The sequence below is a fragment of the Delphinus delphis genome, chromosome 4 (assembly GCF_949987515.2).
Source record: "Delphinus delphis chromosome 4, mDelDel1.2, whole genome shotgun sequence".
NCBI lineage: Eukaryota > Metazoa > Chordata > Mammalia > Artiodactyla > Delphinidae > Delphinus > Delphinus delphis.
The window spans coordinates 74,104,074-74,116,998 of record NC_082686.1 but is presented as its reverse complement, the minus strand read 5'-3'; the positions used below and the strand labels follow the sequence as shown (position 1 = coordinate 74,116,998).

The 12,925-nt window shown below is 38.1% G+C and overlaps 1 protein-coding gene across 6 annotated transcripts in view; it reads right to left on the bottom strand.

The window, feature by feature from the left end:
- The window catches only part of ATP13A3 (ATPase 13A3), an 81,538-nt gene that overhangs the window by 11,319 nt on the left and 57,294 nt on the right, over nt 1–12,925 (bottom strand). For 5 of the 6 annotated variants that reach the window (XM_060010918.1, XM_060010916.1, XM_060010921.1 and 2 more), the window contains 4 exons: nt 12,710–12,887; nt 11,864–12,060; nt 6,439–6,527; nt 581–661 (listed from right to left, as the gene is read on the bottom strand). In XM_060010918.1, the coding sequence (XP_059866901.1) occupies nt 581–661; nt 6,439–6,527; nt 11,864–12,060; nt 12,710–12,887 (545 nt within the window). Of the gene's footprint in view, nt 1–580; nt 662–2,956; nt 6,224–6,438; nt 6,528–11,863; nt 12,061–12,709; nt 12,888–12,925 lie in introns of those variants that run through there. The other variant, XM_060010922.1, reaches the window with a different exon arrangement.

The window sequence follows — 12,925 nt, the reverse complement described above, 5'->3', positions numbered from 1 at the left end:
CATCATGGTCACTATTTTACAATTTCAATAAACTCTCTAATGATTAAGATTTACTATACTTCATGGAGAGAGCCCCCTCCCTTTCCTCCCTTAAATGGGAGATTTTACTGTACATCACAGGACTTGGGTGGTGCTCTGATTTCATGGCCACTGGTTTACCAGTTTATGGGCCACCTGAGCACCAATCTTCTCTCCTTTCTCTCAGTCACTAATTTTTGATTTATAACTGCTTATTTTCTCCCACCTATGACTTCAGCTAAATCATCTCTCTCTTTCTTTGGCCACGTCGCATGGCATGCGGGATCTTAGCTCCCCAACCAGGGATCGAACCCACGCCCTCGAAAGTGAAGGCACGGAGTCCTAACCACTGGACCATCAGGGAATTCCGTCCTATCTCTCAATATGACTATTATTAGCTCATGGAAAAGTTGAGAAGAGAAGGCTAAATGAATTTAACTGCAATGAAACTGAAATTCTTTGTGGGCTTCCATAATGTTACCTATCCATTTCCCCCATTACCATTAAATCACCAAGAATTGCAAAGCAGCAAGGCAGCCACTTAATTATGTAAAGTGCTTACCTCTACCATGATTGAAACAAAGGCATTGACAAGAACAATGATGAGCATAGTTACACGCCACTGATATGGTACACACACTATCTGTAAGACAAAAATTATGTTAATATAGTACGTAGTTGATATTATAGCATTATATCGTAATTTCCAAATTTATTTAATTCCTATTATACACCAAACACTTTCACATACACTATCTACTCAATCCTCAACAATGCCACAAGGTAGATACTATACCCACTTTTCAGATGATAAAACGCTAAGTGAAGTAACTCAGGGTTTAAAAGATACATTAAAGTGGTGGAACTTAAGAGACAAATCCTATTCAAACTCAAAAGCCCATGCTCTACTAGATCATGAATTTCTAACAAGTCTCTATTTTAAAAATAAAGTCCTATCTTTAAACAATGAAGTAGATACTGATCTAATAATGAAGTACTACTCAAAACTCTACACTGTTTAAAGACAAATTCATAAAAAGAACTGTGCAGATCAATTTAAGAAGGAAGTTTTCACTTTAAAACCTGTGATTAATTTCTAAGGCCTAAAAAAAAGAGAAGAAGAAAGAAGGAAAAAAATCTCCTCCATACATTCATCTCTTCAGTCAGCAAATATTTACTGAGTACCTAGGTACACACTAGTGCCTGTGTCAAGTGCCGAGGAGTGGCATGATAAAGCATGTTTTAGAAAGACACTTACGGCTCAGCAAGGATTTGAGGGGTGGAGACTGCTATACTGATCCAGGCAAGAGACGATGGTAGCCTGAACTACAGTGGTGGCAGACATAATGAGAAATAAATATATCTGGTCTCAGATATATTTATATCTGAGAGTTGAGTTATATATAAATTGAGTTTATATATAAACTCAATTTCCTGAGTGGTGGGAGAGATAGGAATATCTTAAACAGAGCTTCTAAATCCCCTGGAATTTCCTGGGTATCAGGAATGTTTTCATTCTAATAAGGCTACTCTTTTTTTTTTTTTTTTGTGGTACGCGGGCCTCTCACTGTCGTGGCCTCTCCCGTTGCGGAGCACAGGCTCCAGACGCGCAGGCTCAGTGGCCATGGCTCACAGGCCTAGCCGCTCCGCAGCATGTGGGATCTTTCCGGACCGGGGCACGAACCCGTGTCCCCTGCATCGGCAGGCGGACTCTCCACCACTGCGCGAACAGGAAAGCCCTAATAAGGCTACTCTTGATGGGCTTTAGGATGTGGGCTGGTCACCAGAAAGACCAGGGAGAGGGGAGGGGCTAAAGATCGAGTTAATAATTGATCATGTCTATATGACGAAACCTCCATTTTAAAAAAATCCCTAAACTACAGAGTTTGGAGAGCCTCTGGGTTGGTCAACACATCCGTGTGCTGGGAGGGTGAAGCATCCCAATGGCATATGACAGAAGCTCCTGCGCTCGGGACCCTTCCAGACCTTGGCTGATGTACCTCTTCATCTGGCTGTATCCTGTACCTTTATTATATTCTTTATAATAAACCAATAAACGTAAGTGTTTCACTGAGCTGTTACAGCAAATTACCAAAGCTGAGAAGAGGGTTGTGGGAACCATGACTTATAGCTGGTTGGTCAGAAGAAGTACAGGTGACAATCTGCGACTTGCATCTGGTGCCTGGAGTGGGGGCAATCTGTGGGACCATGCCCTTAACTCGCAGGGTCTGTGCTCGCCCCAGGTAGTTAGTGTTAAAACTGAACTGCAAGACACCCAGTTGGTGTCCAGAGAACTGGCTGGTGTGAAACAACCCCACACATCTGGGGTCAGAAGTGTTTTGAGTAGGAAACAATAGTTTCCTTTTAGGTGGCAGATGGGATTGGAGTAAAGAGAAAGACAGGGATACAGAATAAGAAACCTGAGAAAATCTAGGACCAGACTGGCCATGAAAAGAGAAGGAAAAGACAAGTATACACACATACTTCTGCCTTGGATAAATGGGAGTATCAAGAAACAGAATCGAAAAAAAAAAAAAAACAGAGTCGAAGCAGGGTTGAGGGAGAACATGATGAGCTTAGTTTTTTAAATGTTGACTGAGAGAACTGATGGGTGAACCATGCATATAATGTTCAGTATGTTAGTGGATATTCAGGTTAAAGCTCAGTTGTGAGACTAGGCTAAGGGTATAAAGTCAGGAGTTTTCGGGCTTCCCTGGTGGCGCAGTGGTTAAGAGTCCGCCTGCCGATGCAGGGGACACGGGTTTGTGCCCTGGTCCGGGAAGATCCCATATGCTGCGGAGCAGCTGGGCCCGTGAGCCATGGCCGCTGAGCCTCCGCATCTGGAGCCTGTGCTCCGCAACGGGAGAGGCCACAACAGTGAGAGGCCCGCGTACTGCAAAAAAAAAAAAAAAGGAGTTTTCAACACATAGATGGCAACTACAGGGGAAGCCACAATTAAGGATGAGGTCACCTGAATGGATAGAGTAAGACAAGAACACAAATGTGTGGAACACTAACATTTAAGACACAGGCACAGGGTTTGGAACCACAATGGAGAATGAGGAGTCACAGAAGAAGTAGGAAAAGGTCAGAAGAAAGCAAAGCATCATAGAATTCCAGGGAGAATGTCTCAAGAACGATGGCATGGCTAACTTGTCAAATACTGCTGAGGAGACAAGTAAGACTGAGGGGAAAAAGAAAACCACACACACGTCAGGGGTACAAATCCACCGGACTTAACAAGAAGGTTGTTAATTGCCTTGGCAAGGGCCGTTTCAGTAGACTGGCAGGGGTAGTAGCCAGATTAGATTAGTTGATGAGTGTGTGAGAGGTGAGTTGCATGTAGCATTCTTTCAAAAAATTAATTGGCTGTGAAGTAGAAGGCATGCGGTGAGAGAGAAATATTATATAAATGTGTTTTATTTTCTTCTTTTGCCTAAAGTGCTTATCTAAATCCCTGAATGAAGTGTGTGGGGAAACAGATGCTCATACACTGTTGGTAGGACTATAAACTGTCAACCTTTTCAAAGTTCAATAACATAGTATTTATAAAAATTCAAATTCTAGATACCCTTGGGCCAAGCAATTCTACTTCTGACATTAACCTCTAAATATGCGTTTGTCCTTCTTAATGAAGTGTGCAAGAACCTGCAAATACAGCATTGTTTATAATAGCAAAACAGTGGAAACAACCTAAATATCCATTAAAGGGATCAGTTAAAATATGGAAAGTCCATGAAGCGGAATGCTCATCCATAAAGTGCTTATAAGCTTGATGCCCAAACCTGTCAATACATCAAGAAAAGAAAACCAAGTTTGATCTCACTCATGCAGCCACAAGCAAAAATCCTAAACAAAATCATAGCCAACCAAATCCAGCAGATATAAAAAAGGATGCATCATGACCAAGTTGGATTTATTCTAGGAATGGTGTTGGTTCAACATTTGAATATCAGTTAACTGTAATTCACCACATTCTCCTGGAAGAAACACTATGTGATCATTTCAACAGCTGTAGAAAGAGGATTAGATAAAATTAAACGTCTATTTATGTTAACAACACCATAGAAATAAGCTTCCTCAACCCGATAAAGAGTATGTACCAGAAACCTACAGCCCACAATATATCCAGTGGTGAAATACTAGGAACACTCCCTGTAGAGTCAGGAACAGGACAAGTACATCACTATCACACCAACATTCGTGTGGTTAACAGACATGCAAAACACATAGAAGGAATAAGGACTGAAATGTCAGAAACCAAAAAAGTCACTATTTATAGATAACTGTCTAAAACAAAATCCTAGAGAATCTAAAAATTTTAAGAATAAAGTTTGACAAGGCTGATGGATACGAGATGAATACCCAAATTAACTGCACTGTTTCCACCAGCATAAAAGTACTATAAAATACAATTTTAAACAGATACTTATCAGAGGAACAAAAACCATAATACTACAGGAATAAATCTAACAAAAATGTGTATAAAAACCTTTAGGGAGGGCTTCCCTGGTGGCACAGTGGTTGAGAATCTGCCTGCTAATGCAGGGGACACGGGTTCGAGCCCTGGTCTGGGAGGATCCCACATGCCGTGGAGCAACTAGGCCCGTGAGCCGCAACTACTGAGCCTGTGCGTCTGGAGCCTGTGCTCCGCAACGAGAGGCCGCGATAGTGAGAGGCTCGCGCACTGCGATGAAGAGTGGCCCCCTCAAGCCACAACTAGAGAAAGCCCTCGCACAGAAACAAAGACCCAACACAGCAAAAATAAATAAATTAATAATCTCCTACCACCCAACATCTTCTTTAAAAAAAAAAAAAAAACACCTTTAGGGAGAAAGATATTCTGAATAAATAGAGATATTCTCCCCCTCAATTTTTTGATAAACCCAGTGTAATTCTAATAAAAATTCCAAGAGGGCTTATCCTGGTATAAACTTAAAATGTATACGGAGGAGGAAAAGCTCAGGAACAGCCAAAAAGATCATGATGAACAATGTGAGGTGGGGTAGGGGTCCTATCCAACCATATATCAAAATTACTTACAAAGTCATATCACACTTTACACCCACTAGACAAACATTGGCAAAGATGTGGAACAAAAGATCTCATACACTGATGGAAGTATAAATTGGTATAATCACTTTGGAAAACAACTGGAACCTCAGAAAGCTAAAGAGCACATGCTCAAACTTACACTAGAACACACCAGAAGACGGTCTGCCCTAGTGGTATGCCAAGGTAGGGCAGGTGGTAATGGAAGGAGTATTTTACCACTGACATTGTTTAGAATTCCCACGACAAGGTGATATTTCTAGCAGATGGACGTTTAGTGGGCTTTATTGCTGGTTTTAAATTCTCAACAGCATTGTACCACCCCCTTGCTGCTTGTACTTGGGATGAACTCTTTGATGTTACTCACTCCCTTACACTAAGAGACGTGTATAAGAATGTTTACATCAGGACCATTAATTCAGGAAAAGTCTATGAACAATCCAGTTATTTACCAGTGGAGAACTGAGAAGTGAATTATGGTATATTCCTATAACGGAATACTATATAGAATGAAAATGAAATGCATGCAGCATCGTAATAAGGCTTTTGGGAAAAAGCAAGTCAGAGTAAAGCAGCAATCACCAGATACCATTTTCATAAAGTTCAAAAGTAAGCAAAACTATCTTTTAAGACTTCATACATATATGGTATAGTGAAAAGTAAGACAATGAGGTAGTGGTTCCCTCTGGGTGTTTGGAGAAAGGTGCACAATAGAGCCTTACTGGTGTTGGTAATGCTACCTTTTTTTTAGGTTACATGTTGGACTCCTAGGTATTATTTTATTGCTATTATGATTAACAACTTAAACGTGTATGCATATTCGTTTGTATAAAACAAGTATTTCATCTTTCATAAAGTTTTTAATGAGAACGAGAATAAGAACTCAATGGACAGCACGTGATGAGGCAGCACAGGCAGACTACTCAAGAAGTAGGTTGGTAAGGGACGGGTCAAATAATGGAATCAATGTTCTTTTATTTTTAAAGACCAAGGGACATTTAATTTGTTTGTGGACAAAGGGAAATGGAACTAGAAGCAAAGAATGAAGAAACAGGAAAGAAAAATATCAGGTAGTCAATAAAGGCTGCTGTTTTAATTATGCTCCCTTTGGGTTAATATAACTGGATCTTCGAAAATTAGGAAAGAAGAGATCCTGGAAAAAAGAAACAAAGACAGTTTAGTTTCTTTCCCCAGTAACATAAGAGCAGAGGAGGGGGACAGATCTTAAGCCCTAGCAATCATCCAGAAGTCTCATTTGGCTATGTGATACTAATGTGTCATTTTCCACTACTGTCTTATTTACCACTGCTATCCCAGATCCTATTACTCCTCAGACAATCAGTAATAATTGATGTGCTTAAGCCTTACCTGAAGAATCTGGTCAATAGAGGCAACTGGATGCAACATGATGAATAATATGAAAACATACAAAATAATCAGAGACACAACAAAAAAATCTGAAACAGAAAGTAAAACAATTAAATTAGGGAGTTCCTTTAAATAAAAAGGCACATACTGGTATACTGTCGATCTTAAATTTGGTTTTAAATACTTCTATTCAGGTTGATGAAGTATATAAAATGTGTGCTCTATGATATTTCCTAGAGTATGATCCATCATGCAGGCCCAAAGGATTTATTTATGTAACGTGAAAATAATCAGCATTTATAAAAAATATGAGACAGACCTTTATGAATATTTATTTGTGTATCTCACAGATAGATAGCTACTTTATAAGACAACCAAGCCAATCTATAATTCATAAATAGGAGACTAGACTACGTACGGCAAAATTAGATTATCATTTAAAACATACATGCAAAGACAACTGATTGTAAAAATGCTGATAACATTTATTCTCAGTATTAGTTATGTTATAATCCTAAACAGAGGCACTCTAAGCTGAACGTAAGTATATTTCTGTTCAGTGAATCCCACCTTTTCCATTAATTTCCTCCATGAAAATATTTCCACAGAAAACGCTAGCTAAAACCCAGAAACTGAGTTGATCTGCTACTTTAAATGTGGGCTAACCCTGTGACTTGCTGTGGTAGGTAGGGATGGTAAATTCCATCCATCAGCACTTTGTATCACTTTCCTAACTCAAAAATAAAACTCCCTGCTCATTTTGTTAACTGTGTACATACATGCATTCACATGCACGTATACAAGCACACCCTTATGTAACAAGCCATGGGAGTGGAGGGGCTCAGAAATAGTCTCAATTATATTGACAGACCCCAACTTTTCCCCCCTTTTTTCTTTGGTCTGGATATTTATTTCTAAGTTCCTATTTGAGGATGGCTTCAAAACTCAAACTTTACTATGACCACATATAACCAAAACTTTATCATGAAGCCTTCAGACTGAGTAAAGAAGTTTAATATACTATTTACAGATTGTAAATGAAGGAAGGGGTCTCAATATTTTTAAATGTGGGAGTCATCTGTAAATATGAAATTTGTTAATCCATCAGTTGAAAACTATAGGCCAAGAGTTATTATTCTATAGAAACAATACTGTGTTATATATATATATATATATATATGTTTATTGTTTTATATATATATTTATTGTTCTAGAAGCTTAGACTGAAAGTTATACTAACATTCATGCCAAAAGTGGGGAAACTCTTTTACTATGAGCCACTGACCAACAGGATGAAAAATTTGGAACCCACTTAGATAAAAAAGAAATTTTTTTCTAGATTTTTATCTTTTCCAACATTCTACTAAATTGCAAACAGGATGGGACTTCCCTGGCGGTCCAGTGGTTAAGACTGCGCTTCCAATGCAGGGGGCGTGGGTTTGATCCCTGGTCAGGGAACTAAGATCCCACATGCTGCGTGGGGTGGCCAAAAAATAAAAATAAAAATTTCACCAAATAATAAAAAATAAATTTCAAACCGGGGATACAACATTCTATTCAATAAATGCAGCAATGAAAGTAATACATGTTATATAGCCATTCAAATATCTATATAGTCAGTTAAAGAAAAAGTGTTCGGAAAGTGCTAGTTGGAAGTACGTGAACACACACACACAAGCACACACACACAAAGGCTAAATCAGAAAAAGGACCAAAAAAAAAAAAAAGTCAGAATATAAATCCCAAAGAAAGACAGAAAGGTTTTGTTTCAATAAAGTAATAGCCCATATTGAATGTTTTTCAACTCCTATTCCATTTTTATAACGATAAGCAAAAACAGACTTGCAATCTAGTCCTGACATGTTACCAGAAAAAAAATTTTTTTTTTACTCAAGCTCAAAAACTTCTTACATCTTACCTCAACAGTATTTCTCAACTCTTCATCTGTCCTTCTCCTATAACCACCCCCTTTGATCACACCTCTAAAAATCTGCCAAGATTTCCATTTGAAGGAAAAAATAAATAATTGAATCTTTCCTTTGTTTAGCTAGGGGAGAAAAAGAGGCACTATTCAAAGGAATCTGACAGGGGAGGTGGATGGCTAGCAGATTTAGATAACCACCAAAATGAAAAAAATCAATAAGGATTTCAACCAAGAATGGAAAACTCAGGGATTCATTTTGGAGAGGTATGAGTTTCTAGTAGACTGTGCTCTCAACTCTGGGATTCTCCTGGCATGGTCAGTGATTCCTTAGTGATCGTACTGAAGTGCAAGGAATGCTCTTCACCAGAAGACAGCTAGCTATCAAAACAAATTCTGTGTTGGTGGTGACTGGCGGCTGAGGGAGAATGTTCCACAAGTTAAAGAATTAGCTTCTATTTCAGATGCTGCCACAAAGCTATGTGAACATCGAGTCATTCAGAGTCAAATTATTTTAACTATAAAATGGGGATATGGTGATGATCCTGGAGGAAACAGTAGATTTAAGTTATTATTACATACATCCCAGCTATGGCATCACAGAATTGTTCTTCTAATGATACCAGTTCCTTTTGATGGAATATGGCATCAAAATAAGGCACCATAAAGGATTTCCTTCATATTCCCCTTAGCTAAGTGACTCAAAAATAAAAACCTACATGGAGTAAATAAATCCGCAATACTTGTCCATGGCTCTGATATATACCTCTCTTGTTCCTTCCTCAAAAATACTAACCAGGACTGCCTGATCTATAACACAGATTTCAAGTCTTTCGTACTTCTATTCCCTCCTTCCTTACTCAGTTACTTGTCTTTCAAAGGCCACCTTATTCTGCAGGGCCTCTAGGTATCTGCTCCAACCAATTCAGGCATGGCAGATGAACAGGCAAAAGATACATAGGCCTGGGCTTCCCTGGTGGCGCAGTGGTTGGGAGTCCGCCTGCCGATGCAGGGGACACAGGTTCGTGCCCCGGTCTGGGAAGATCCCACATGCCGCGGAGCGGCTGGGCCTGTGAGCCATGGCCACTGAGTCTGCGCGTCCGGAGCCTGTGCTCCGCAACGGGTGAGGCCACAGCAGTGAGAGGCCCGCGTACAGCCAAAAAAAAAAGATACATAGGCCTGAACAGGAAGGATACTGGCATGTCAGTAATAATGCCTTCATAAACTGAGAAAGAACCTGGATTTCACAAGCAGTAAATTATAGGGATCAAGTAAAAAAACTGTAGCAAAAATTGAAGCCAGATCTCAAGAAATCACATCTAGTTAAGAGAGAGTGCTAGAACTAAGTCCGTAAGATCATGGCCCCTGAAATGATAGCATAGTCAAACAAGAAAATATAACTGGGCTAAGCTAAAGTTAAAAATGGGTAACCACAGGCTGAAATAAGGTTTTACTTAGATTAATCTGAACCACTAGAAGACAGCAAAAAACTCTATAATGCCTTAAATGCCTAAGATTGAGGTTAATTCTTAAAAATAATCACCTCAAGATAGACTGAATACATTACACTGTTTAGATATTGAGAAGAGCAACTAGCAGGTCCCAGTGAAGACCTGTTAACTGTCTATTGTGCAGGACAAAAGGAAAGGCTAATTAATGTCAGCTCTAGGAAAGCCTTAACCTTTTCCCCACTCTTTTCCATCTATATTTATACTTTACATTGTATATCACTTTATACAGTAATACTTTATTTCTGTCATTTCTTACTTTCTTCTCTACTTTTCCTTCTTTACTACATTCCAAGATCAGGGGACGTCAATGACAGAAAGACAGACAGACAGACAGGATGTGAAAATCACAAAGTATGTATATGTTGACTTTCCTGTTCCTATTGTATTTTCCGGGAGGCATGTTTTAATGACAGCATGCACTTCTGTATGCACTGACAGACATGCACAAGCTGCTTATAGTAAAGACAAAGGTTTTGTGGCTATATTTCTACTAAAATATAAGTTTTAACACGTTTAAAAAAAAAAAAGTCCAGCCATCAACAACTGAGCTTATTTAAATCTATTTGAAATTAAATAGGAAATCAAAATATTTGAGCCTTTAATTTTTTTGGAAGTTTCCCAAAATAACTTAAAAGATGTGTTTAAAAACTAGGCAACTAATATTCTCTTTCTCTTTCTTAATTGGAGAAGTATGGATAGGGTGGATTTACTTAGACCTCTAAATTAACTTTCCTGGTGCAGCTTGTCTTACTTATTATCAACCAGTCTGAACACCAGTTTTCTTCATGTAAAGAAAGTTTTGTTCTTTGATAGATGTTTTAGCTACCCCTGGGCATGCTCAGTATTTCCTTAAAATTTAAAAATATTGAACTAAAAGTAATAATTAAGGTTGATATACATGTTTTAAGTTCACCTTATAATAAGGTAACTTTAGTTATGAAGTTCTCTTAAAAGTACAGTGATAAACCTTCTATGCAAGGCTTTTTGTCCCCCATGGTTTTAATATGACTCTCAGTCATACAGCCTCCATTTATTAGATAAGAAATATCAGTTCTTTTTAAAAAAGAGAAAAATCAGATTTCAATTATTATCAGCACTTACATTTTTAAACAGTCTTACCTGTCCAAAATATAAAGTAATAAAACCTTCCCTACAAATCAGAGGATAGAAGTAAAGACTAAATAAGAAAACATATGTGAATATGCTTTGTTAACTCTAACATGAGAGAGAGATGTGAGTAGCTATCACCCCTGTAACACACCAAAACCTGTGGCCTGACATTCTGCCAACTAGAACACTGGCATTTCTTTACAGCAAAAGAATAACTACTACTCATCCCAAGATACTGCAAAAATCTACAGTTTTATGTGAAAAAAAATTTAAGTTATTCCATATATTAATTAGTACAGTCTCAAATTTTTAAAACTAGCAATTTACATACAGTGAATAATTTTTCCCCCCTAAAACCCTAATTGTAATCAATCAAAATATGCTATCTCCTATTGCCACAGGCAGACAAGCTTACATAGGCACAAGCCTCCATTCTACTGGTCCCTTAAGTGTGGTGGATGCAAAGGTGACAGAAATGAAGAATTCCAGGTGAACACTGGCTGGAACAGTGTCAAAAATGAGAAAAGACAGCTGGTGCTATGCAGACCACCCAGAAGGAAAGTATAATACCCACTGTTCCAACTGAGGAACCTCTGTTCCTGCTTCTAATTCTAACTCTCCTTGCAATGGGCTGTAAAAATAAAAGTTGGAGCCAGAAGTAATAGGATGTGAAAACCAGGAATGTTTAGAACTGCTGGCTTTAATTTTAAACTTAGGGTGGCAGCTACCATGAGAATAAAACAAGACAGTAAACATCTAAATCACTAGGTTCATTCTATTTGTGAAGATCTATTTTACTTTGAAAGGACAGTTTTAACTCTACTCTTGCATTACTTTTAAAGAAGGGAAGCAGGATGGGAATCACAATAAATGCCAAACTTACAATTCTTGTAGCAAGGTTGCCTGAAGGGTTTTCCTTTTGAAAAGGCAATTGCCACTACGAGGTACTGAAAACTGGAGATAAAAAACACTGTGGTATTTTCATAATTTTCTATATTATGTCTATCAGGATTGGTTTCATTGTACGAATGTGAAGAATTCCCATATAGGCTTCCTGTTGTATTAAAAGCTTCCTGTGTACTAAAACACACACAAAAGATTTTATATTAGTAAACACAATATGTTTCCCAAAGGAAACCAGTTTTTCTTTCTAGTCACATTCCAATCAATTAAAAAATTACAAGAAAGTAAGAAACTTCATTAATTAATAAGCCTCTCTTACTTAACCCTTTCCCCATTCTTTAAATTTGGGGAGTAATATTAGCATAGTAAAGGTAAACAGACCTTGTGTAATTGATTAAAATAATGTTATCATAATTTGTGAACTGGAAAACACTCTGCCCATAAACAAATAAAAGACCCACTTAATAGCTTTACTTAAATTTTTTTAGGTTTTAAATGTCGTTTCCCAAACTGGGGATAGAGAAGTTAGGAACACAAACATTCTGGGTTTAGAACAGACCCTAGTGATTAATTTCAACTTTCTTATTTTACAGATAAGGAAAGCAAGGCTCAGCAGCAAATTACGAAACTGGTCCAATGTCCCCATCTTGGTAGTGATTAGGACCTGGCCTGACCACCTTCCTACAGATAAAGTCAAATACAGGCCAAATTATTTAAGTGCTTAGTCAAGCTGCATGCAATTTTTACATAAATTTTAAACTTATTTTTGCATGCATATATATTACATACATTTTACACATACTTTTTAATGGATTGACCAACTTACTCTGAATGTGGATGCGATTCCTTATACCACGTCTGCTGCTTGACCCAAAAAAACCCCAAAGATTGAAATCCAATGCAGATGATAATCTGAGACAAGACGGAGAAGAGAAGAGCCCCAGATATAAGACCTGAAGGTGGTCTTTGTGCCACAAGTTCCTTCCAGGCAGGATTTAAACTCACTACATTGAGAAGAAAGAGAGGAAAGGTTTATATCTAA